This window comes from Trachurus trachurus, assembly GCF_905171665.1.
Source record: "Trachurus trachurus genome assembly, chromosome: 9".
Lineage (NCBI taxonomy): Eukaryota > Metazoa > Chordata > Actinopteri > Carangiformes > Carangidae > Trachurus > Trachurus trachurus.
In genome coordinates, this window is record NC_139895.1 from 3015857 (window position 1) to 3043408 (window position 27552).

A 27552-nucleotide genomic window follows, 5' to 3' on the forward strand; every position below is an offset into this window, starting at 1 on the left:
ACCGCTCCACGCCGCGGACCCCCACCCCCGCACCCCCGTCACAGCCTGAGCTCAGTAACTTTTTACCCTCCTCATCTACTGTGTTTATTGGTGATAAACGGGCATTCTGCCGGTAATAACGGTGAAACCCGACCGGCTTGTTGTTGAATCTCGGACCCAACACGGCCGGAGTCACGAGCATTAATTAATTCTCAACCTGACCGCGGGAAAAAAAAAAAAAAAAATTATTTAAAAAAAAAAAAAAAAAAAAAAAAAAAAAAAATTTTTAATTTTTTTTTCCCCCTCAAGGTGGGGGGTCGATTAGTCGACTAATCGCCATAAGTGACGACTACTGGTCGACCAACAAAATCTTTGGTCGGGGGCAGCCCTAAAGAAAACTACATTTTGTTGTGACCAACGCCTTAAGCTTCCCTCGCCAAAGGAAAACACAAACATTGCATGTACAAACAGGAAACAAAAACTCACCTAGATGAAGATTTCTGCCTGTTTAGAGTAGTGTCAGCAGGTGGCGCTGTGGTCACAGCTCAGTCTCTGCCCATCTGAATCTGAAGACATTTCCTCTGTGACTTTGTTCCAACGTCCACAGATTCCTCACAGTGAATGGGATCAGCGACCTGGGGTAAAATATTATCAGAAGAGAAAGTTTATTTCTAAAAAATCAAACAGCCATGTTTGTTTTTACAGAGATAAATGCCTGTGAATGAACAGCAGCTTAATGCCAGCTTGTTTCAGGTAAATGTTGGCACAGATCAGTCAAAAGGCTGAACAACAACGTGCTCTTTACATTGGATTCTCTTCTTTCTGTTCTGCTGATTTTCTGTCTGCTTCAGTAACAAACATGCTTGTCATGGATCTTTGACTGTTTATATTTGTAATCATCTGTATTGAGTTTCTCAGCTGTATCTGTTCATTATATGACCATGGGATTCAGTTATTTGTAAATAAAACACAGTGTATGTCCTCTAGCGGTTTATGCGTTTTTTGTGTATAGTTTCACAGATGACCATCAGGACAGTCACTGCCAGACTCTGATGCAACTTTATTTGTATCAGATTATGAAGAAAGTAAAAAATATCTCTCCACCAGGCCTCGCAGTCACAGCTCAGGATAAAACACACTGGAACAAAACAAAACTCATGAGACTCACTGCCTGGGGTTTAGAGAAAACTCTGAGTCAAATCCAGAGTGCCCCATTTGGGGGACTTGAAGACATGCATACCAATAACAGAGCCCCCAGTGCACTGATTATGAAAGAATATGGTCATATTATATGTCAAATTAAACAGCAGAAGCTGGGCTACAACGTGTAAAAACCATGTTTATATGACCCAAACACAGCCCAAACACTACTCAAACAAACAACTAGACATCAAACTTCATAAAGCACCTCTGTGTGGACCCAGTCGCCACATTTCTGGCTCGTATACAACTGTACATTATGCAAAACACATCAGCTGCCGCTCATCTGAACGTAAACATCGGGGCGTCCCCCAACAACCGCGGCTAACACAGCAGCTAGCAGCAGCACGGCAGAGGGAGAAGCCAACAACGAACAAAGTCGAGCAAACACAGACGCTGCGTGGCCAAAACATGGTCGTACATTTGCTCTTACCTTTGCTGTTTTGCCGTGAAAAGGTTGTGTTATGGGTAAATCCACAATATTTCCAGTTGAACTCTGCCTAGTGTTTACATCTGAATCAGTCTGGCCGCAATCCGACGGCTTTAGGACCCTGCACGGAGCGCACACAACCCCACGTTGGCCTGCACGTGGATCTGCTGATCTGATTGGTTCATGGCTGGCACATGGCTGCCAGTGCGGCCAATCACATCGACGTTGGTCTAGCGTCATTCTCTGCTCTCTAATGGTCAGAATGAGCCGTCAATCACTCGACTCGACCAATGCGCTGCAGAGATAGAGGCTGAAAGCCAAACCCACCCAGAAGCTGCTCTGAGCAGCAGGGCGCAGAGAGACTGAATCCACTATGTTAGTTATTTAGTCCAGTAATTTTAGGCCAAAAAAGGGGTCAACGTTAAACAAATTGCAACAGAAGCAAACTCAACTGATTTTGTATCCTCAGCATGTCCTGAGTGAGGGAAAAAAAGCCCCGAAGAATCCCATTAGGGGAAAGTTTAGAAAAACATCCAAACATATCCCATTTATACGCATAAAAAAATGTTTTCACGTGAATAGGGTAAAATTTTTAACCTTTAGATATCTCCATGAAAATTACTGAGTTGATTACTTACATTAAGACAAACAAAAAATGTATTACAAGTTTTTTGAAATTCTTTGTTAACATGAGCAAATTTGCATAAATTTGCATAAATTGCACCGTTTTGATGGCACATGTATATATGAAGTTGCTGTGGTGGTTCCGGCATGAAAATTGGAATGAGTTGACTCCATCGGTCAACCGACAAGTTGACCACTTTAAATTTCAAGATGACTGCAATTTTTCAAGACAGCCACATCCTTAGTAGAGCAGGTATGACATGAGCCAACAGTGCATAATCCAATTACGTATGGCTAATTTGCATACATACAACACCTGATCTAAACATTGAGTAGAGCAGGTGAAAATGTCTTGTTCAATCTTGTTAACATATAATATGTTAATAAGATTGAACAAGACATTTTTTAACTGTAATATGATATTACAGTTAAAAAACTTAAGGAATGGAACCAATTTAGGCCCATGAGCATTAATAGAGACGGAGCGTGTCATACCTGCTCTACTAAGGATGTGGCTGTCTTGAAAAATTGCAGTCATCTTGAAATTTAAAGTGGTCAACTTGTCGGTTGACCGATGGAGTCAACTCATTCCAATTTTCATGCCGGTACCACCACAGCAACTTCATCATGTGCCGTCATAACGGTGGAATTTATGGTAAATGGTAAATGGCCTGTATTTATATAGCGCTTTACTATACCTGTAACGATACCCAAAGCGCTTTACAGTACATCACATTCACCCATTCACACACACATTCACACACTGACGGCGGAAGCTGCCATGCAAGGCGCTAACCACGACCCATCAGGAGCAAGGTGGGTAAGGTGTCTTGCCCAAGGACACTACGGCAGCAACCGGGACAGAGCGGGATTCGAACCGCCAACCCTCTGATCATTGGACGACCCGCTCTACCACCTGAGCCACTGCCGCCCCACTGCAGATTTATGCAAATTTGCTCATGTTAACAAAGAATTTCAAAAAACTTGTAATACATTTTTTGTTTGTCTTAATGTAAGTAATCAACTCAGTAATTTTCATGGAGATATCTAGAGGTTAAAAATTTTACCCTATTCACATGATTTTTTTTTTTATATGCGTATAAATGGGATATGTTTGTGTGTCTTTCGAAACTTTCCCCTAATGGGATTCTTCGGGGCTTTTTTTCCCTCACTCAGGACATGCTGAGGATACAAAATCAGTTGAGTTTGCTTCTGTTGCAATTTGTTTAACCTTTTCTCATAAAATGACTGGACTAATTTACAATCGGTCCCAGTAGATTTATTTTCAGTTAGTTTATCCAAATTGTGTGAAAATAAAGATTAAACAATAGTTTATAGTAGCAGGTGGTTCCAAGCTGTGCCAAAAATGGACATTTTGGAAAGTTCGCCTGGATATTTTGTAGTAAAAACTCAATAATTTTGTCCTGCTTCAATTAATCAGAATCAACCACTGCAGAGACAATGTTCACATGTTGTACAATTAGAGAGTTTGAGCTTCATCAGCATTATTCTAAAGGGCACTCATCAAAAATATGATTTTTTTTAGGCGAATATTAATTTTATTGATTTTTTTCTGTGTGTCATCTTCATTTACTCTTCACCAGTAACAGATATACTGACATTTACACATCTCAGCAATTCCTCTTTTTTTTCCCCTTTACTATGACACCAAAAGTATTCAAATAGACCTTGTGGTTGCAGAGATATACTCATTTTATTATGGATATGCAATTTTCGAGAAAAGGCCTAAAAAATAGGCTCGTTTTTAAAAGGCAAACTCTGGGTTTTCCGTTTCAGAAAGGGAGGTAACTCAAACCAGAGAAAGAGGAGTAACTCCAGCCCGTTTCACAATAATATGAATAAGCTAGTGCAAAAATCAAATCAAATCAAATCAAATCAAAAGCCAGAAGGGAAAAAAATCCATTTATAGTCATTATATTGAATGTTTTAAAATGATACTGAAGAATGTTTGCATTACAGCTCATGGTAACTGAAGCTTGGAGTCAGTTACTATGGCAACACACTCTGGAGCAGGTTTTCTCCAACTAACCCTGAGTTTCTCCTTTTATCTGAAGCCTGCAGACTGAAAGCAGCGGCTGACAGGACGTGTAAACTCCCTCAACTGGATGTTTTATTCTCTATGAGGATTTGTTTGATCGTTCCCGTTGTTCTGCACCGTCAGTTTATCTGAACAACCCTCACATGACACCACACGGACACTTCTCCCTCTCTCTCTCTCTTATTTTTTCATAGTAGGTCGGTCCACTTCTGGATTATTTCCGGGTGTGATTGATGACTACACCACATCCCCGTCACGTTATAATGAGACAAACTTTAACATATAAAACACACATTTGGAGTTGCACCTGCGCTTTGTGAAACACACCCCTGTTAAACAGCTACGCCGCTAGGATTAGCCACAACAAGCTAACACTGAGCTAACAAAGCTACCGAACAGCCACATTAACAGTTTACTCCTCGTGTATCTCACTCAGCTTCATCACAGAACATCAGCAGTTGGAGAAAGATCTTCATGTATCTATAAATAATGTGCAATTTAACCATCAAAAATAAAGTTTACTGACCAGTAGGCTACAAGTCAACCTACCACGAGTCCTCCGACAGCAGACTGTTGCCTAGAAACAGGGCGCCCCCGTGAAGTCTGCAGGGGCTCGTCAGTGTGGCATTTCAAAATAAGAGCTTGTAGCTCATTGATCATAATAAAAAAACAGAAAACAATAACAGACAGGTTAATAATAATAAATTAATTACAGTGCAGTCAATAATGACAGAATTAGGCCTACAGTTAGAAATGTAATTACTTCCTTTACCTCTTTTGACATTTCATATTCTTTTTACATAAAGGGGCCGTGTCCACCGGACACCGGACGCTATGAAAAAACGGGCGCTACGTCCATATTTTTTACAGTCTATGATAAAAACACACTGCAGTGCACACTTTTTTCTTTTCTTTTTTTTTTTCAGGGGTGCAAACTCATCAGGGGTAAAAAAGGTGACAAGATACCGATCCCTTAGGGGGGGTCCGGGGGCATGCTCCCCCAAGAATTTTTTTTAAAAACCAACTTTAAAGGTGAATTTACAGTCAATTTTAGCATGAGACTAGGGTCCAGATTTACTCAGGTTTGCACAGCTTTTGCTCCTGTTAAACCTGCACAATCTGTCTCTCCCCAGTCTGTGGTCAGTTTATCCAGATATCGCCTGTTAGGAAATTTGCTCCAACGTTTGTTTTAGGAGAAATACAGAGGTAGTATGAGGCTACATCCATGCTACCGGCACGTCTCCGAGGCAGTAGCCGCGGTCTACTGAACCGATAGCCCGGGGCCGACGGTTCATGATTTTGTGGTCATGGTTTTCGGTTCGGTTTGGTATAATTTGATCGTTGGGAAAATCAATCATGTCTTGTATATTTAGGTTAAAACTGAAAGAATGAGGCAGTCTGACATCTGATACATCATTGTGACAGTCTGACGTTAAAAGTAGGTGAGATTCTGGCTGCAAGGGAGGAGACATTGATAGTTCCAACATGTTTTAATTTATTGGGCAAAGAAAGTTATCGAAGAAATGCTAAGAACAATTAGATATTCACTGAAATATATAACCTATATTTATTAATTGTGGTTCTTACAAAAATTATATCTTATAAAATATAAAAGCTAAAATGTCTCTTACAGCTCTGCCCCTTTAATTAGTGCATACTAAATAATTTAACTTTAGCCTGCTACTTTTACAACCACATTATTTACCAGCAACATAAAGTGAAACAGAGGCAGAGGTGACAAGTTTGCACCCCTGGTTCATGGTTGAAGGAGATCGGCTTGCATCCACGTAACGTAAACAAACCCGGAAACACAGCTTGTGACTGACGGACGTAAACAGACATCAAACTGCCAATAAACATTAAAGTGGTCCCTCACTTTATTGTGTCCCCAGAAAACCAGTGTTTGTCAAACTGATGAAGTTGTTTTGTGAATTTGTAGCACATTTATGTTTTTGTTTTCTGAGCTCTCAGTTTCAAAATTAAAAGTCTTTGTCATTATAACAGGAGTTTGAATCATTTTCACCTTTGACGACTTTATTTACAATTTCTTACATGAAATTAAACTAAAACGCTTCATCATCAAAGTTTGTTTGGCGAGCTCATCAGGAAACCACCACAGACCATCTTTATATTTTTGTTTCCACAGATTTGATTTAATTTTATTGATTTGTTTTATTGTGAAGTTTATACTAATACAGTCTGACGGATTGATTTATTGGCATCAAGTCTTTATTATTACTGGTTACCGTGACGATCCCACAGTTCAGTTACTGGTACAATCCAACAACTCCACAACGCTCTGGTGGACAAGTTGTGACCTGCACATTCACCACGCTATGAGATAATAACACAACGTTACCACACAGAGTTGTTTTAGAGGGAAATTCATGCAAAACCGCTGATGCACGTTGCCTTCAGGGACAGTTTTTCATCAAGCAGTCTCTGCATTTACCTCTGGAACAGAACTGTGAAAATGAATTTCCCCTCAGGGACAATAAATCATGAATCTGAATCTGAATCATGCAGTGCAACACATGTCGACCAACTAGTTGCAGACTGAAGTTTCAGCTCATTTCCGCTAATGTTAAGAACAACAATAAGAATGACTTTATTAAAGGACAATTCCAGGCGAATTCAACTCAGGGGTGTATTTTCCTATCATTTTAGGTCTAAAAGAAGGAATCTGAAGATTTTCAGTTTAATCGCTCCTGTTTTGCGGTAGTTGCGTCTGTCCCCGGATCGCTACGGCAGCAATGAATGAGTGGATGTAAGTTCTGCTGTTTAGGCTGTTTCCAGCCCTCAAAGCCGCAATTCTTTTTCCACAGACAGCGTCAGATGGAGACTCAAACATGCACCGAGAAGTTTATTTACTTCAAGCAAGCCCACATGTTTGTAAAACTAGATCTAATTCAAAGTCTCCCGGAGTCTCGCCCGAGACCCAGTTGCCGTGCGCGGTGTGTTCAGGTGCAGTGGGAAAAGCTACCGTTTGTGTCATAAACACAGGAATATCAACTCTGGACTTGCTTCAAGTAAAAAAAACTTCTCGGCGCATGTTTGAGTCGCCACCTGACGCTGTCTGTGGAAAAAAATGTACACTTGAAGCAAGTCAAGAGTTGATATTCCTGTGTTTATGACACAAACGGTAGCTTTTCCTACTGCATGTGAACACACCAGCACGGCAACTGGGTCTCGCGCGAGACTCCGGGAGACTTTGAATTAGATCTACTTTTACAAACATGTCGGCTTGCTTGAAGTAGCCTAAATAAACTTCTCGGTGCATGTTTGAGTCGCCATCTGATGCTGTCTGTGGCTTTGAGGGATGTAAACAGCCTAAACAGCGGAACTTCAATCCGCTCCCATTCATCGCTGCCGTGGCTATGCGGGGACAGACGCAACTACCGCAAAACAGGAGCGATTAAACTGAAAATCTTCAGACCATAATGATACAGACCCCCTCAGGCCACGACAGAGGTGTCATTCAACCTGTTGTAAGTCGATGTACCATCACAAAAGTTATGAAAATATTTTATGAAGGTTGAAAAGTTCCTTAGTGTTGGTTTAAGTCTTGTCTGGCTGACACTCCAGGACACAAGATGGCGACAATGCACCAAAGAGCTGGATGCCAACCGCCGTGAAATATAGAGAAGAAGATATCGCGAGATATCACGAGAGTTCCCGGGAGGCGCCCATGGCAACAACAAACCGTCTCCTCCGTGTTAGCCGCATTAGCCGCTCCACCGTTAACAACTGAAACAAACAGGTGTGTTTATCTGTGTTGTTGTTCATGTTTTGTTATAATACGGTCTGTCGAGTTCATGTTGAACTTCTGACACACAAATCTCCGCTCGTCTCTCTGTTTTCAACACATTTATCCCGCCGCGTTGAGCTCGTCTCGTCGCGTCAGACAGCTAACGTTAGCATAACAAGCTAAAAACATTAGCTTCCCTGGTGACAGAACCGAACTTTTACTAAACTGTGACCGTAGAAAAACCCCGTTACCGTCCGTTAATGTTGTTTTTACACACTGGTCTCGTATTTACCACCTCGATTTATCTCATAGACACGAAGTTTATCTGTTTATTTCTCTGTTTATCTCTCTACATCCATTCACTCTGAGCTCTTAACATGTGTTATCAAGTGTCAGTGTTACTAAGACAAATTAAACACAGATTGGTTGATTTGCTTTTGAAAGACGCTGTTTAATAATAATAACACTGGTTAGTGCTGGACTGATCCAAGACTCTAGAAAACTTTATGTCATCAGAGACACAAACCAGAAGAGAGACAGGACAGACTGTGCTGTCGAAAACACAATATCAGCCTCCTTTTAAAATTATGTTTATGTAACGTAATCAAATCATGTAGCAGCACTGTATTTAACTTGTATTTAGGCTGTTCCTTTTGCACTAGTAGTGTATATTTGTTATTGTTTCACACATTAAAGGATATATTTCATATAGTCTGTGTGTATTGGATATAATATGTAAATATGCAGCTGGAACTACTGCCCACGAAGTGCTTATTTTCTAGTTTTTAGTGACTGACAGCGTGTTAACTGCTTAAAGTCAGTTTATGGGACACGTACACAACTTAAATGTTGTGTTTTACCACACTTGATTGATTCCCTTGATATAATTTATTACACATGTCTTACGTGTTCATGTGCTCATATGTCTAAACCTGTGTGTGAAAGTGTTGTAGCTGTAAAGTTAATCAGTGTTGCTTTTTCCCACAGGTCGCCTCCTCCCCGACAACCTGGGCTGATATGAAGATGAAGATGATGATGATGAAGAAGATGAGGAGGAGCGTGTTGCCGTCGGTCCTCTGACCTCTGAGCTGCGTGTGGATGGAGGATGTGGTTCTTCACTTCCCGTCCGGAGTGGCGGAGCTCGGCTCTCTGCTGGAGACGACTCAGAAGCTCCTGGCCCCGTTCCCCCGTCGTCCGGCTCCGCTCTTCTCTCCCTGGTTCCCCTCCGACGCCGCTCAGCGCCCGCCGCCCATCAGACCGGCCAGACCCGCTCCCGTCATCACCGCCTCAACGCCGCCGCTGCTCGTCTCTAACAGCAGCTCAGACGCTCACACGGCGACGAGAGAAGACAAGCGACAGAAACACGAAGCTTCCATTCCACCACAGGGCTCCTACACAAGTATGGAAAGTATGGAATTTGATTTTATACATTTCCAGGTCTGGAAAAGTATGGAAAATGGAAACTATTGTATGGAAATACATTTATCTTAAAGCAGAAGTAAGCGATATTTTTGTGTTAATATAAGTCTTAAATAGTTATATCTTCCGACAGCAATCACTTCTATAGAGTGTTTGGTCTGAAACACGGGTCTGTCAGTCACTCTGCTCTGCTCTGAGCCCAGGAGAAAACTTTTCTCGTATCCTACAGTTTTTATCCAATGAGGAGAGAGAACGGCATAAAGGGGCAGTCCTCTCTGTGTGTGCAGCCAAGGGATGCGCCTGAATGTGGTGACGTAGGGACGAGGACCAATAGATCCATGACGAGGGCGGGGGCTGCTAACTCCATCGGCTGACAAGACGTTATGGTGCGTTCAGGGCAACCCGTAACTCGTGTTTTTCCGACCTGTGAAGTCGTACCAGGTCGATCTGGTACGAGTTCACGGGTCAGAAGTTACGAGTGGCCGTTATAGTGACTTTCACTGGTAAAACATGTCGGAAAAACACGAGTGGGTTGCCTGGAACGCTACAAAGTCGTAAGTCGTGACTTGAAGCTGTTTCAAAAGCCTGCCTGGAACGCAGCCAAAAAGACCGGATCGCTTACTTCTGCTTTAATATTTATCTGGGTTTAGTCTTATCTGAAGTTATTTGGGTTAAAGGTGTACAGAAACGGCCGTTTGTCCTGTTTGTCGCGCCGAGTTGTCACGAGCTGCAACACGAGTTTACCCGAGTAAGGAAAACGAATTTGATTGGTCGTTATTGAGTGGGCGGGATATTCAAAGCTTGGGGCGAGACCGAGCTCCGTGTGTGTGTGTGTGTGTCAGACGTTTGAATGACGGATTACGGATCAAATATCAGTGGCTGATGAATCGTGTACAGGCTGACATATAATCCGTGCGCCTGCATTATCCAATGCGGAAAAAAAAAACACACTTTCATCCCGGATTTAGTCAAAAATAGAATTTTGCACAAAGTTTGGCCTACATCGTCTGAAAGATGAGTTATTGCACTCATTTTATGACCCAGAGTGGGCTCAAATTCAATTTTCTTTTCTGTACACCTTTAATTATTTTGTACACGCTATTGTACCTAGCTACAATCTCCTGGAAATTATTTGGTGACATAATGGCATACACATTCAGAAGAACGAAAACAAATGATTAATTGCATGCTTTTTTAAATATAATGCACAAATATTTACTCAAATATCACACTTTTTTTGAATTTTTTTTTTAAAATTAGGGTCTGGAAAAAGTATGGAATTTGGAAATTTCAAATGTGTAGGAGCCCTGCCACCAGAAACCGTCCAGACCGGTGGAGACTTCCTCTGTCTGTCGGAGACGCCGCTCCATCTCCTCCCCGCTTCCCCCCCTCGCCAACGCCGCCGCCAGCTCTCTCCTGACGAACCTCAGACGGGCGGAGCAGCAGCAGCAGCAGCAGCAGCAGCAGGTTTCAGCGGCGCCGACTCTCCGATCAAGCGCACCTGGAGCGTCTTCTCTTCTCAGAGCGGCGGCGGCGCCCTGCTGCAGAGCGGCGGCGCCCGGTCGCTGTCCGGAGCGTTCGGCCGCGTGGTGGCGCTGCACAAGCTGCACCTCCGTCAGAGAGCCAAGTGGGTGATCGGCCGCAGCAACTGTGGACCGGACCGAGACCTGGAGCAGGTGAGAGACGACTCGACTCTGAACTGCTGCTGATGATGCTGCTGGGAGGGTTAACTTAAAGGGATAGTTCAACATTTTGTCAAATCGGCCCATTGCCATAATCCCTATAGTCATAGCAGTAGGTTTGTTACCTTTAATTGTCAGTGCAAGCTGTTTTTAGAACGGCGGAGCAGAGCTGGGATTTCTTGGTTTCCCTCATCAAACTCATCAAATACACAATCCAACAACTCCACAACGCTCTGGTGGACAAGTTGTGAGCTGCACATTCACCACGCTATGAGATAATAACACAACGTTACCAGACAGAGTTGTTTTAGAGGGAAATACAGAGACTGTTGATTAAAAACTGTCCCTGAAGGCAACGCACGTCAGTGGTTTTACATGAATTTACCTCTAAAACAACTCTGTGTGGTAACGTTGTGTTATTATCTCGTAGCGTGGTGAATGTGCAGCTCACAACTTGTCCACCAGAGTGTTGTGGAGTTGTTGGATTGTGTATTTGATGAGTTTGATGAGATGGGAAACCAACAAATCCCATGAGCGTCCGTAGCGTTTTCATTCATCAAGTGGTCACGTAGATTCATCCACATTAATACGAGACTCTGTTAGAACCAAATACAAACTCCTCTGGGTTTGTTTAATGGGATAAAAGTAGTGGTTAGAATAAATAAAACCATTCAAATGAATATTCCTCCTCATCTTTAGATGTTTACAGATTGTGTCTGTTGGGAAGATCTCTGAGTGTCTGTCTCCATAACGAAACCATCTCATTAGTAGAGATTAACGCTGAAACTGTTCACATGTTTACTCAGTGCCACGGTTTCTGACTGCGTTGTTCTGCTTTTATCTTCTTTATCTTGTTTATATGTAAAATCACTTCCCTCTTGTTCTGTTCTTTTGTGTCGTTAGAGGGACAGTTCAACATTTTAGTCAGATCCTCCTCTCACCATAAACCCTATAGTCACAGCAGCAGGTTCAATACTTTTAATCATCGGTGCATGTTGCTTTGAGATCGGCGGAGCAGAGACGTGAGCTGCTCAGTGAACACAATGGAGGTGAATGGTCCAGGTCCCCAAGTAGGGACAAGTTGTTTTAGAGGCAAATGCAGCCGGAACTACTTTCCAGACACGGCTGCTGGGCGGAGGGATTTCAGAAGAGAAAATAGTTCAGAGTGTTTGCTTCATGTGTCGTAATGTTACATAATTATACGTTATTTGATAGGGGTGGGAGAAAAAAATCGATTCACATAAATATTGCGATGTACTTTTTGAAGATTTTTAAATCACTTTTTTTTTTTGTTGAAAAAATCGGAATTTTTTTTTTGAATTGTTTTAAATATTGTGCAATGTGCATTTGTTAGCCTTTTTTTTTTTTTTTTACATTCAGTGAGTCCAGGGTTTGAAAAGGGTTTAAGTTCACTTTATAATGGAGTATGTTGATTTATAGGCTCCTACAGTATTTGTGTGCAGATAAATGTTAAAAGTGCTATAACTAAAAATCGAGAGAATCGGCAATATCGTAGAATCGCAATTTAATTTAAATCGAATCGCCATCCAAAAAAAACGTAGAAGGATCGAATCGGGAGAAAAGCATATCGTCCCAGCCCTAGTATTTGACAGTCTAGGAGTCGTCAGTCAGTGGCGCCGTTTGGGAACCCGTGTTATAAAGACCACGGTGACGAGACATTTCCATCTGCTGTTGGTTTGTTGTCTTGTCGTCTCATCTTCCTCCTCCTCCTCCTCCTCCTCCTCCTCCTCTTCTGTCCAGGTGTGGCGTTCTCTGAGCCGCTCGGTCCGGAGCTCCCGGCTGCCGACGTGCAACGCCAACATCCAGCGCGAGCGCGCGGAGATCTGGGTGTTCTGCGACGTGCTGCACTCGGAGCAGGTGGGTCGACTGCTGAAGGAGCAGCTGCAGCTGTCGGGACGGATCAGCCTGTCGGTGCGTCGCCTCGGCAACGTCTTCACCGCCTAGAGGAGGAGAGACGGCGCTCGCCATAATCCCTATAGTCATAGCAGTAGGTTCGTTACCTTTAATTGTTGGTGCAGAGGGAAATTCATGCAAAACCAGCTGATGCGTGTTGCCTTCAGGGACAGTTTTTCATCATCAGTCTCTGTATTTCCCTCTAAAACAACTCTGTGTGGTAACGTTGTGTTATTATCTCATAGCGTGGTGAATGTGCAGGTCACAACTTGTCCACCAGAGCGTTGTGGAGTTGTAACTTTGAGCAGCTCGCGGCTCTGCTCCGCCGTTCTAAAAAATAGCTTGCGCAGACAATTAAAGGTAACGAACCTACTGCTATGACTATAGGGGTTATGGCAATGGGCCAGTTTGACAAAATGTTGAACTATCCCTTTAACACGGACGCCGCCACAGTGTCCGGTCTCCAGCTTCAATCTCTCAGGTTCCTAAAAGTCAAGATTAAAAAACTAATCCAGGTTTCTGACGCCAGAAAGTTCGTTTAAACCAGTTAAAACCAGTTCGTTTTCAGAACCATAAGGTGGTTATTTTATTCAGATACAACTAGTTTCTGTTTTTGCAGGATTTCCTTTTCCATTATCAACTTTTAAAACCAATGGACGCAGCCTCATGAGGATTGAGAATTATTTTAACCATTTTCTCTTTTTAAAATGTCAATAAATAAAACGAAAGACAGAAATTAAGAGGTAAACGTGCAGAAAGTGGCCAAACGTACATTCAGATCATTGTTAAATCTGTTGTTATTAATGGTCCAATGTGAGCGGAGGAGGAGGAAGGGAAACGGCATCGTCAGTTTTTAATGGGTAGATCCCAACAGAAATATGAAAACTGTGAATGTACAAATATAGATTAAGATATAAAAACAAAAGCAAACACATGACAGACTGGTAGGAAAACTGAACGACTGCTGCTCTGGGACAAATACAATAAAACCTCAGCAGCTCAGCATAACTACGGTATCTACTGAATCCAATAAACACAGTGCAAAGCCTCATTGATATTTTATTTTTAAGGATTTTTTTATTTCATTAATGAGCCGCTTTATCGTTCCTTTGTGTCTGTGATTTAATATTTATACATTTGTGGAACAGATGTTGTGTATATTTGTCATCGCACTGATTGTAAATAAAGGTTTAATAATATTTTTTTTTAAATATAATATTGAAGTGTCGGTGTGTGATGTTTTTTAGTTTTGTTCTGGAAAAGCAGCAGCAGCAGCAGCAGCATCGGTCACATGATACGGGAGTTACCCTGCTTTTCACTGACACAGAAAAAAACTGGTGCACACACACACACACACACACACACACACACACACACACACACACACACACACACACACACACACACTGCATTGCTTGTGTAAGACCTGAATGAATGGGGGCAGCGTGAATACAGTACACCCCCCATCACACACACACATACACACACACACACACACACACACACACACACACACTCTCTCTTTGTTGCTAGGGTCCCTTGTCTTGACAGCGCTGTGCACACTGCATTAAAATCTAGGTTACCGGAAGTGACGTCAGAGCCCAGCCTCCCTAGCCTGGCCAGCCAGCCAGCAGCTGTAATCGTTGTTAATCTCTTTAAATCCACGTTTAGTTTAGTTTTCCTTTGACGGTACTAAATATGCGGCAAAAGAATAAAAATAAGAAGGACAAAAACTCAAATATGTTTATTTTTATTTTTAAGTATTACCCGTGAAAACGCTGCCTCGTATGTGTGTGTGTGTGTGTGTGTGTGTAGTGCATTAATTTTGCAACACATGTTCACTAGACGTGTTTTATTTTGAAGGGGGTGTCCGGAAGTTGTCAATTACACTCACTTTACACGGTTATATAACGATTATTGGCGTGGGAAATAAATCGTTAAAATGCGATATACGTGAATAATATATTGTAATCTGTGCATATGTGGTGATAATATAACAACGCAGCGTTAAAAAACACCTTTATTTTTCAAATGTTTTTGTTGCGCCGTGACGTGAGGAAACAACGGCCTTTTATTTTGAAAGTCCGCACCGGAAGCTCTGCGTTGTGTTGTGTTGTGACGTCGCCACTTGACGTTCTAACATCCAGACGTTGACGCTGAGCTGAAGCTGCCGAGCCACACGAGCGTCTTCATCTTGGAAATAATCGATTAAAAACAGCGAATAATCTCAGTTTTTTGGGGAAACATCGTCTTGTTGTGTCCATGTCAGCTCGCTGCTCCATCATGGCGTCCGCTGTTCGCTCTGCGGGGCCAGTTTCCTGGTGAATTATTAAAACAAAAAGAGAGAGAAGGTGAGTCCGTCGTTGCTAACATGCTAAGCTAACGCTGGCGTGCATTATTACTGTCGTTTCCGGTTTCCTGGAGGGATTTACTTGTGTTTGTGCTTCACCCCGGGGCTCTTTCACTCCTTTTATACAATGGTTAAGAGTTAAAATGTTAAAGTTTAATGCTTTAAAGAGTTTCTAAAACCTTAAGTTTAAAAACATTCAAGTTAAAGTCTTGTTTGGATGATTTAAAAACCTTTAAAATCCAGTCTTGTTTCACTTTCCACCTTGTTTTTCTTTCTCTAAAACCTGAACCTGTTGTGTGTTTGTGATCATCTGTAGCAGAAATATATAAACACACTTTATAATCTATTATATATTTACATGTTACACACTTTTGTTTATTTCTTTTCGGCTTCATTAGGTTTAAATGACAAAAATATAGTTCTTAATATTATATTGATAATCGATTTTTTAAAACACTTTTATTTTATTCTTTATGCTATTATCTCACGGTTTCACCCTTTGTGACTGTGAATATTTGATTGGTTTAGACATCTTTCTTTTGTTTCTGACATGTAACGGACCAAAACAGTGGTTAATTGATTAGTTATGAAAATTATTGACTGATTGATAATGACATTAGAAGGTCTAAGTCTATTGTTTTTACAGTCCATCCAGCCATATTGATACTTGATGAACAGCCATGGTAATAATTTATTTAATATTAATTTCAATTTGAGCTGCAGCCAATAATGATGTCACCGTCTGATCAGTTTGGTCTCAATCAATAGTTTGAGTGAGAATTACAGTAAAAATAGTGTCTTCAGATGTTTTTAACCATTGTTAGTTATCATATTCATTTAAATGTGTTTTGATTTTGACAGTCTGGCAAATTAAAGCTCTATAATATAAGGGTTTTTATTGTTTTGTACATGTGGGTTTGTTGAGGAATAGATAGATAGATAGATAGATAGATAGATAGATAACTTTATTGATCCCTTGGGGAAATCCCCTCAGGAAATTGTGGTTCCAGTTGCAGCGCCAAAAGAGAAAAGGGCAAGAAGAATACACACTAAACAAAAAGGCAAACACAATTATTATAACTAAAAGTAAAAAAACAGGGCCAAATGTCAAATATCAATATGTTCTAGCAAAAAACTAAACTAAAATGTGCAAATAACAGATAAAGGCAGTAGTTGCAACATCCTAAGTGATTTATTAATTAAATGACAAGAAAATAAATTAGAAAAGACAAAAGTTACGTAATAAATAATAAATAATAAATAAATCCCAATTCGCGAAACTAATTAACATAACAACATTATTGTTATGATTGATGAGTTTTCCAGCGGTTCAAGTTCTCAAACCCGCCAAATTAAAAGCGTTCAAGATTCAAGATATCTTTATTGTCCCTGAGGGGCGATTTGTGGATCAGCAGCAAAACCATAGAAATACACAACAATGATGTGAGATTAGGGATGTCACCATTATAGATTTTCTTGGTACGATTATTGTCAGAGAAATAATCATGATTAGTATGATTATTATTATATTCAATAATTTTACAACACTATGAATGTGTAAAATCAAATCTAGTCAATATAATTGCATTACCAATTATATAAACAAATTATTTAAAGAATCTATTAATATAGGACCAATTATTAATCCTTCAGAGGAAATGTTTGAAGTATTCAAATGTTTTTCAAATTTTATTTACTACAAATGAGGCACTTTTAAATTTGACGTTTAAACTGCCACCAGTTCAGTGTTACTTTAGGTAAATTGACATTAACATAATTTAACCCATTACTGTGTATTTACCTTTACTCTGGGGTACAAAGCAAGGTGGTTAATATCCCGCAGGTGATGATTCATATTGTTCATAATGTTGCGTAACTTTGTTTACATTCCGTGCGAGTTGCGCTGATCTGCCGACATGGTTCCCACTTAATCTTTTTTTGGATTTAGGAACCTTTACGATTAAACAATTGTGGCGATTAATTGTGAAAACAAGTAATCGTGACATCCCTATGTGAGACGACAGGTAAAAAAGAGCAATTAAAACAAGTACAATAGAGAGTAACAATAAATAGTAAAAACGGTTCAGTCCACCTTAAAATGGCTGTGTGCAATTATCAATTAATCTGTTAATTGTGTAAATGATTGATCGATTAGTTGTTTGGTCTTATTTTGTCCACAAACCAAAGAGAGACTCAGTTTATTGTCATAAAGGAACAAAGAAACCAGAAATATTCACATTGAAGAAGCTGGAATCAGAGAATTTGGACTTTTTTTCTTATAAAAACGACTCAAATTGATTATTAGATTATTAAATAGTTGACGATTAATTTAACAATCGATAATTGTTCGATCAATGGATGAATTGTTGCAGCTCTAAATCAGTTGAACAGACTGGAGTTAGTCTCCAGATGAGTTCAGCCCGTCGTCGCCTCTGATTCACTTCCTGTGTGAGGTTGTTGTTGTTGGTGACAGCACCATGACGACGGCGCAATGAAGAGGAGACAGGAAGTCGAAAGGACGTCAAAACACAACAAAACACTGAACTAGTAGAGTTTGTTCCAGGTGTAGAAAGACGTCGTCTCCTCATGTTGAAATAATGTTCAACTGTGTAATTAACCTGTAGAACTCAGTCTGTCGTATCGGATCTAGTTGTTAAAGAAAAAAAGTCCAGATTCTCTGATTCCAGCTTCTTCAATGTGAATATTTCTGGTTTCTTTGTTCCTTTATGACAATAAACTGAGTCTCTCTTTGGTTTGTGGACAAAACAAGACATTAGAGGACGATGTCGTCTGGTGGTTTGAGAAACACTGATGATGTTTTTCAACCTTTTAACATTTGTGACCCGTTCTATCAAAATGAGTCGGATGTCGCAACGTTCTATTTTTAGATAATCAGCTGATAACGTGGAAAACCCATAGAAAATCAAAAAAAAATTTTTTTACCCTAATTTCAAAGCAATGACATTCAAAAACAATCTCCCAAAGTTTCACAGTCCAGATAATTGAGAAAAGGCACGAAAATGATGATTAAAGTCGACCTGCAACTTAAACCCTCTGAAAATGAGCGTTGCATCGGTGCAAAACATGAAATATCTCCTGAACCGTTCATGATAGAGACGAGCTGTAAACTGCATCTGAATCGCGGGATTCTCCGCTTTCCGACGGTCATTGAATGGTGCCTCTATGACGAGAAGGGACGGGTACAGAAACAGATGCTAAACCGAGTAGCATCAACGCTAACAGAGCGTAGCATCGGCGCTAACAGAGCGTAGCATCGATGCTAAACCGAACGTAGCATCGACACAACGCTTGCACATGTTTTACAAAACATGACAACTTCTGAACCGTTTATGATAGAGATGCTCCTCAGGGAGGGTTAAATGCAGAGAAAGAATTTCACTGTACTAGCTGTATATGTGACCAATAAAGTACCATAGTTAGTTACTTAGAGCTGAAAAAAGCATCTGAATTGTGAGATTCCCTGCTTTCCGAGGGTCATTGAATGGTGTCTCTATGACAACAAGGGACCGTATAGGATGCGTGTAATCACGTGGTACAAGAACAGAGAACTTTAACTGCAATTTTCTCAGATTTTAGACGGAATAAGAGAGTAGAGAATTCAAATGGCCACATCTCGAAAACCATCAAATGTATGACTTTGACTAGGGTATCATTTTTTCATCTACATCTACATCTTATTTTCTAATCTTTCCATTGATACCAAAATCTCAACTTTGAAATGTGGGTCACTGTGACTCATTTTGATGGATCAGGTCACATTTTATTGACCAAATAACGAATCGATCCTCCTCTTCCTCCTCTTCCTGTCAGGTCGCCCGTCGCCTCCTCCAGATGTGGCTGCTACCTCTGCTGAGACTCCTGTTCATGAACGGCGGCGGCGGTGGCGGCGATGGCGCTGTGATCGAGCGGCTGCGGCTCGGCCTGGAGGGATGACAGGACTTTAGTCGCCATGGAGACCGGGGAGACTCACACACAGCAGCAGACGACGACGACGACGACGACGTCTTCACTTCCACGTCTACGTTCTCCGCACTAGTTTTCCTCAGGGTCTCAGCAGAGAAACACAACAAACTATTTTTATATTTCTTTTCTACGAGGAGTTCAGCTTCAGCTTCAGGTTTTTTGTATCCGAGGGTCGTAGCCATAGCAACCAAGCAGCAGGATGAGCTCCGAGGGCTTTCAGTACCGGGCGCTGTACGACTACAAGAAGGAGCGGGAGGAGGACATCGACCTGCACGTGGGCGACATGCTGCTGGTCAGTAAGGGGGCGCTGCTCGCCCTCGGCTGCGGCGGCGGCGCCGAGGAGCGGCCGGCCGAGATCGGATGGCTGCCGGGATTCAACGAGACCACGCAGGTAACGCAGAGAAAAAAATTTTTGACCGGAATTCTCCTTTAAAGGGATAGTTCAACATTTTGTCAAACTGGCCCATTGCCATAATCCCTATAGTCATAGCAGTAGGTTCGTTACCTTTAATTGTCGGAGCAAGGTGTTTTTAGAACGGCGGAGCAGAGCCATGAGCTGCTCAGAGCTACGCTACGGAGGCTCATTATGGGATTTATTGGTTTCCCTCATCAAACTCATCAAATACACAATCCAACAACTCCACAACGCTCTGGTGGACAAGTTGTGACCTGCACATTCACCACGCTATGAGATAATAACAGAACGTTACCAGACAGAGTTGTTTTAGAGGGAAATACAGAGACTGTTGATGAAAAACTGTCCCTGAAGGCAACGCGCATCAGCGGTTTTACATGAACTTCCCTCTAAAACAACTCTGTCTGGTAACGTTGTGTTATTATCTCATAGCGTGGTGAATGTGCAGCTCACAACTTGTCCACCAGAGCGTTGTGGAGTTGTTGGATTGTGTATTTGATGAGTTTGATGAGATGGGAAACCAAGAAATCCCAGGGATTAGGGATTATGGCAATGGGCCAATTTGACAAAATGTTGAACTATCCCTTTAAAGGAGAATTCCGGTCATTTTTGACCCCTAAATCCAGTGTTGGTTGGAGCAAAAAACATGACTAAAATTGATGCAGGCAAACCGGAGTTACACCATGGCTACCCGGCGCTAGGGATTAGGGCCCGACCGATTTATCGGCGAGCCGATTAAATCGGCCGATTATAGCCCATTTGAGAATAATCGGTAATCGGCCAAAACTCGCTGATTGTCGCCGATATTTTCAGAAATAAAATGCAGGGAATAAGACTTGGTTTTACTGTGAAAATGTTCCCCCATTTAAAAAGATCCCCCGACATTAGGCTATTTATCCTGTAGAGGGCGCATCCTCTCTCTCCACTATCCACTATAACCACCTCACAGCACAGCAGAGTGACTGAGCAGGACATGCTTTCCTTTTCTTTTCTTTTCTTTTTTGCCGCGGTCGGGTGAATTAATTAATGCTCGTGACTCCGGCCGTGTTGGGTCCGAGATTCAACAAGCCGGTCGGGTTTTACCGTAGGCTAATTACAGGCAGTATGCCCGTTTATCACCAATAAACACAGTACCTAGATGAGGTGGGTGAGTGACTGAGCTGACTGAGGCTGTAACACGGGGGGAGGAGGGGCGGCGGTGCGGGTCTCTGACTGCAGCGGGACTATCATGTCTCTGCTCCGTGAGACTGACTGCCTGTGAACGCTGTGGGACCGGGGCTCGCGGCAGCACCCGCTAATGGTTAAAAACAGCGGTGATACGTGCTTCCACGTCGGAGTAAACAAACCAGAAACGTCTGGAACAACATTCGCTAAAGAAAAAAAAAGAGAGAGAGCGAGAGAGAGAGAGAGACCACCGTGCCGTGTAAAAACAACAACAACAACAAAAAAGTGTCACGTGTCATGACTTCCTGTATCTGGCCCTTCAAAATAAAAGCCCTATAGCCTTTCACAGTTCAGTCACATTGATTTTGACTTAATTTTGACAAGACAGGGCTCCAAATGTTGTTGTTTTTTCCTGCAACCAATTGACCAAGGAAATTTTGGCAGCCCTAATTTATATATTATATAATTTATGTAGATATATTACTTAAATTAATAAAAATTTTAAAACTTTATATTAAAAAAAATAATCGGCCGATTAATCGGTTATCGGATTTTTTACCCCCTAATAATCGTAATCGGCATCGGCCCCAAAAAATCCATATCGGTCGGGCCCTACTAGGGATAGCAACAACGCTAACCTATGAGGGCAATTCTTTCAACCACAACAAACACTCAGAAAACAGTTCATGACTGGAATCCTAAAGCTGCGTTCACACCGGACCTTTTGTTTTTAGAACGAGCGACGAGTTTACATGTTAAGTCAATGCAAACGAGCGGTTAATCGCCCAGGCGATAAAAACGCTGGGGCTCGGAGCGACGGAGCGTTTTTTCACTCGAGTCGCTCCTGTCGCTCGAGATGAGAAATCCCAACTTGGCTGCCGTAACCCCGGTGGTACCGGTGTAAACAGAGACACATGGCAGTGGGCATGACGTCATCAAAGCGAAAATGCCAGTCTGTGGCTCTGTGCCAAATTGACGAGCGAATGCAGCTGAGCGACGGAGCGTTTTTGTCGGAGCGATACGAGCGACAGCAACAAAAATAAAAGGTCTGATGTGAACGCAGCTTTAGAGACACCACTGAACTCGTATAGTTACAGTATTAACAGTATAAACTCTGTGTTTTTGCATGTAGCCACTCACCTCAGATAGCCGAACTCTGAAACATCCTGGAAAGACATTACTATCCCATCGCAGAGCGCCTGCTCTCCCCGCCACAGAAACTAACACCTTTTCCTTGTTGTGATGATTTCTTTACAAATTCCAGTTTGCCTGCATCAATTTTAGTCGCGTTTTTCGCTCCAACCAACACTGGCTGACCAACAGGACAACGATTTAGGGGTCAAAAATGACCGGAATTCTCCTTTCAATACGTTTTTACTTCTTCCTACTCCTTTTTGAACTTTATTTTATTTATTGTTATTAGTTAATTAGTAGTAAAATTAGTAGGTTTTTTATATATATTCTTTCTATTTTTTTCTCTGATTATGGATAGTTAGTTAGTTAGTTTTGTTTTGATTTCACAGCTCACACATGTTCAAAATAAAGATTTCAATCAACTAATCAATCAATAACAACATGTTATAACTATGTATTTATTTATAATATATTTACATATTTACAGAGCATTACTGGTGGTAGTAATACAGTACTGTAGTATTAGTACAGTAATAGTAAAAGTATCGTGATATTAGTAGTGAAGACGTTTCCATTGATCAGGATCAATAACTCTGATCTCTGTGTTTGTGTCTCGTCAGGAGAAAGGCGACTTCCCGGGGACGTATGTGGAGTTTGTGGGCAGGAAGCGGATGTCCCCGCCCACGCCGAAGCCCCGCCCCCCCAGACCGCCGTCGGCCGCGTCGGCCAGGACCGACTCCGAGTCCGAGGGTGAGTGACGTCGCTCACGCAGACGATTTTATCCTTTTTAATCGACCGCGTCACCACGGCGACCGCTGCGTCTGGTCTCGACTGCTATTGGTCGGTCGGGACAGCCAGGCTCCGCCCCCCTGGACGCGTCGTCACCACGGCGACCGCTACGCGTCGTCACCACGGCGACCGGGGACGGCGCCGCTTCTTCTCTGGAAGCTGGAGAAACAGTTTCCAGCCTGAAAACGGCGGCTCGGTGTGACTCACACACACTTCAGCTTCCTTCAGCTGCTTCCTCACACACACACACACACACACACACACACACACACCACACACACACACACACACACACACACACACACACACACACACACACACACACTGAACTTTAACCCACGAGATGGAAAAAACACATTATAGAAAAACCTCAGAACCACATGTCTACTTTAAAAGCCTTCAGTTTTGGGAAACGCACACACATACATGCACACACACACACGCGCACACACACACGCGCACACACACACGCGCACACACAGCTGGTGTGTGTTCAGGGCTGCGGTTGCTGACTGAACAGATCTCAGCTCTGTTATGTTCTACCACACAACACAGGAAGTGTGTGTGTGTGTTGATGCTGTCTGCTGCTCTGTGTGTGTGTGTGTGTGTGTGTGTGTGAGACCTGGCTGATGATGTCGCCTCTTTCTGAGCGTTCAGACTTTTCGTTGCCCCCCCCCCCCCCCCCACCCTTTAACCTTGGTGTCATTACAAGTCGTTGTGATGAAATGAGCTCCAGCCGAGAGCCGCGTATATCCAGTTATAAAACGTAAAAGGTGAAATCCGGCGATCTGATTGGTTGATCCAAATAGGAACCGGTTCCTAACGTCCGGTTCCAGAGTCGTTAAGAAGCCGTTTGAATTTCGATCCTTTTTTTCGGTTCCTAAATGTCCGCACTGGTTTGTTTGTTTTACTCCGCTTGCACTAGTTTGCAGTAATTTGACCCACCTCGCACCACCGCATCTATTCTCACAACCATCCCCGCCGCTATTAAACGTCAGACAGCGGCGTTTTACTTTGAAGCGGCAGACAGAGGCGCTGTGCTGCCGGTAGCTTGTCAGTGTGGAGCTCCACCCAGTCCTCCCATCGAGCTAGCCAGACATGATTAACTTCTTAAACAAAAACAGTTTTTGATTTGTCATCATGACTGCTCCAGTGTTTGTTTTATTGTGTTGCATATACAGTCACCTGTTCTGCAGCTCTTTGTATGTTAGACTGCTTGCCAAGTTTCAGTTTTATAGTTACAGTTAGGGACCCTCCCTTTTAATTGAATACCATAGTTGGCAAAAATCTATTTTTGGAGGCCTTTTGGAGGTCTTACAAGCTGTGTAAGATGTATGTTTGAAGTCCAAGCATTCATGCAAAAATGGCCTGTGTGAAGAGTTTGTCAAATAAAAAAATATCCTGTGAAATAAGTTGTGACCTGTTGACCTGCACCTCAAAGAATCGGAATCGAGAATCGTTCAGAACAGGAATCGAAATAGAGAATCGGAATCGGAATCGGAATTGTTAAAATCCAAACCCTAACGACTGATAATATTTCAATTTCCCCTCTTGAAGTTTTATATTGAGTTGGTAAAACTTAAGTGTGTGTAAATGTTACATAACAGAATTAGTTACGTTAATAATAAGCTGGTAGAGGTGTAATGAGCTAAAAAATTTGAATGTAATTTCAGTGAAAAGGTTTTTTGTTTTTGTTTTAATCCCTGGTTTCTCTCTCTCAGGCTTCATGCTGCCCGACCTGCCGGATCAGTTCGGACCCCCGGACACGGCGCCGCCGCTGCTCAGCCGCCTGATGGAGGCCGTGGAGACCAAAGGTAACGGACTCACCGGCCCAGATGTTCACCAGATGTTCACCAGATGTTCACCAGCTGTTCTGCCTGTTTAACCCCTTCCTTCCTGTTTTCTGCTGCAGGTCTGGACAGTCCGGCCGTTTACCGCACCGCGAGCGGAGCCGGTCCCGACGCCCGCCAGCTCGCCGACGCCGGTGAGGACTCGCTTCGTTTTGACTCTCGTGTCTCTGTCAGAACCGGACGTCCACGTTTCCACCGACTCCCAAATCGGGAAAAATCGGGGGTTAAAGGGATAGTTCACCCAAAATTGAAATTTCCCTCATTATCTACTCCCCCTCATGTGGACTAAGGGCTGGGAGAAGTTTCAGAGTCCTCCGTGGCTTCTCTGAGTTACAGGGGGTCTCGGCGTAGCGGTGCATGTCCATATAACGGTTGCAAATGGATACCAACTGTCTTCGTAACAAAAAGACACACCAAAAAACATCCAAATACCTCCATGCTGCTCGTATGTAATGTCCCTCTTGTATTGAAGCCCCGACATGAGAAATTGTCCTGAAAAAATTTGAATAGGTCTATGTTTCAAGCTTGTTTGTAGCGGAAGCTTCTCGAAGCTCCTCTTCCCGGTCCGTCCAAATTTGACGAACCGGGAAGAGGAGCTTCGAGAAGCTTCCGCTACAAAACCAGCTTGAAACATAGACCTATTCAAATTTTTTCAGGACAATTTCAATTTTGGGTGAACTATCCCTTTAATGGTTCTGTGGGTTCTTGAATAAAGCGAGTCCTGTGTGTGTGTGTGTGTGTGTGTGTGTGTGTGTGTGTGTGTTTCAGACCTGGAGCAGCTGGACGTGGCGTCCCTTTGCGACGCCGTGGTCCGATTCCTGCTGGACCTGCCCGGCCCCGTGCTGCCGCCCTCGCTGCAGGGCGACATGATCCACGCTGTGCAAGGTCGGAAATTAACCCATTAATCATCAACTATTCTGATAATCTAATAATCGGTTTGAGTAGTTTTTTAAGATGGTTTATTTGTTCCTTTTTACCACTTTTTCTATAATAAAAAAAAAATGTTTTACTTCTTTTTTTTTTCTTTTTTTTACCACTTCGAGAATTTTTTTTTTTCTACTTTTTTTGCGGGAGAATTTTTACAACTTTTTTTCTAGAAATGTGTAATTGTTTTTTGAGAAATTGTACCACTTTTTTTAAAGAAATTATTTTACTTTTTCTTTTTTTTCTTTTTTTTTTAGAAATCTTACCACTTTCTTATAGAATTATTTTTTTTTATTACTTTTTTTGGGACAATTTTTACAATTTTTTTCTAGAAATGTTTAAATATTTTTTGAGAAATTGTACCACTTTTTTCCAAATTTATTCATTTCCAAGAATTCACGCCATTGGCCCTAATTTGAACGTACATCGACTAAAAAAGAAACGTTCTTCAGTCTCATATTTGTGTATTTCTGGTGTTTGCTTATTTGTGTTAATTTAGGGGTTCTTGATGTAAAAAAGTTTGAGAACCACTGGTTTAAATAATCGACATATTAATCGATAATGAAAATAATCGTTAGTTGCAGCCTTAGTCAGCAGAACCTGCAACGTTACTGCAGCGACTCCGACTGCTCACCGCCGTGTCGCCGTCTGTTCTGTCCTCAGAGGTGCGGGACCCGGAGGAATGCGCCCAGCTGCTGCGCGGCGTGGCGAGCTCGCCGGCCTGCCCGGCCCAGTTCGGCCTGACGCTGCTCAGCGTGGTGCGACACCTCGCGCGGCTCTGTCTGCACAGCGCCAGAAACCAGCTGAGCCCCCGAAGCCTGGCCGAGAGCTTCAGTCCACTGCTGTTCAGACAGAGCGCAGGGTGAGACACACACACACACACACACACACACACACACACACACTGATCAGCTGAATAGAGACGTCTGAACCAAACTAAGGCTGTGTCCGAAATCCCCCCCTGCTCACTATATAGTGACCACTAGGGGTGGGAGAAAAAATCGATTCACATAAATAGCGCAATATCTCTTTTGACGATTTTTAAATCGATTTTTTTTTTCTTCAAAAATCGATTTATTTATTTATTTTTTGTTGAATTTTTTTAAATATTGTGCAATGTGCATTTGTTCGCCTTTTTTACATACAGAGAGTCCAAGTTTTGAAAAGGGTTTAAGTTCACTTTATAATGGAGTATGTTAATTTATAGGCTCCTACAGTATTTGTGTGCAGATAAATGTAAAAAATTCAGACTAAAAATCGAGAGAATCTGCAATATCGTAGAATCGCAATTTAAATCGAATCGCCATCTAAAAAATCGTAGAAGAATCAAATCGGGAGAACAGCATATCGTCCCAGGCCTAGTGACCAGGCCATGTTGTAGTGGTGTCCGAATGTTTAGTGATTATAAATGTTCACTATGTAGTGACTGAATCTATCCCACAATTCACCGCCAAATGTAGTGAACATCCGATGGTCACTAACCGGAGCAAGATATCCCATCATGCATTGCGGTCACGGATCGCCGTTACCACAGCGGCCCAGAGCGACCGGTGTAGCTACCAAATAAATGAAGTAGTGACCGGTGTAGCTACCAAATAAATGCAAGTAGTGACCGGTGTAGCTACCAAATAAATGCAAGTAGTGACCGGTGTAGCTACCAAATAAATGCAGTAGTGACCGGTGTAGCTACCAAATAAATGCAGTAGTGACCGGTGTAGCTACCAAATAAATGCAAGTAGTGACCGGTGTAGCTACCAAATAAATGCAGTAGTGCAGCAGCCTCAATAATGTGTCCAGCTGCCAGAGTTGTCTGGTCGCGGCTTCAACAGACTCCCAAAACAAACGTCGGAGCAAATTTCCTAACAAGTGTTATAAACTGACCACAGA

The 27552-nt window shown here is 42.2% G+C and overlaps 2 protein-coding genes across 3 annotated transcripts in view; both read left to right on the plus strand.

Annotated features, from left to right (window-relative positions):
- The first annotated feature begins 7925 nt into the window (after positions 1-7925).
- shld3 (shieldin complex subunit 3) lies at positions 7926-13147 on the plus strand. 2 transcript variants are annotated; one of them, XM_083979052.1, is made up of 4 exons: positions 7926-8052; positions 9028-9448; positions 10720-11135; positions 12903-13147. In XM_083979052.1, the coding sequence occupies exons 2-4, from the start codon at positions 9139-9141 to the stop codon at positions 13104-13106; spliced, it is 930 nt and encodes a 309-aa protein (XP_083835178.1). In that variant the 5' UTR covers positions 7926-8052; positions 9028-9138; the 3' UTR covers positions 13107-13147. The 2 variants fall into 2 exon arrangements, with proteins under 2 accessions (XP_083835178.1, XP_083835179.1); XM_083979053.1 differs by having other exon boundaries at positions 9028-9439.
- Positions 13148-15199: 2052 nt separating this feature from the next.
- Positions 15200-27552, plus strand: part of LOC310991339 (phosphatidylinositol 3-kinase regulatory subunit alpha-like) — a 31323-nt gene continuing 18970 nt past the window's right edge. Inside the window, exons 1-7 of the mRNA XM_083979012.1 lie at positions 15200-15406; positions 19237-19780; positions 22723-22852; positions 24613-24705; positions 24804-24875; positions 25510-25626; positions 26329-26527. Coding sequence (XP_083835138.1) covers positions 19589-19780; positions 22723-22852; positions 24613-24705; positions 24804-24875; positions 25510-25626; positions 26329-26527 — 803 coding nt within the window. The 5' untranslated portion in view covers positions 15200-15406; positions 19237-19588. The remainder of the gene's footprint in view (positions 15407-19236; positions 19781-22722; positions 22853-24612; positions 24706-24803; positions 24876-25509; positions 25627-26328; positions 26528-27552) is intronic.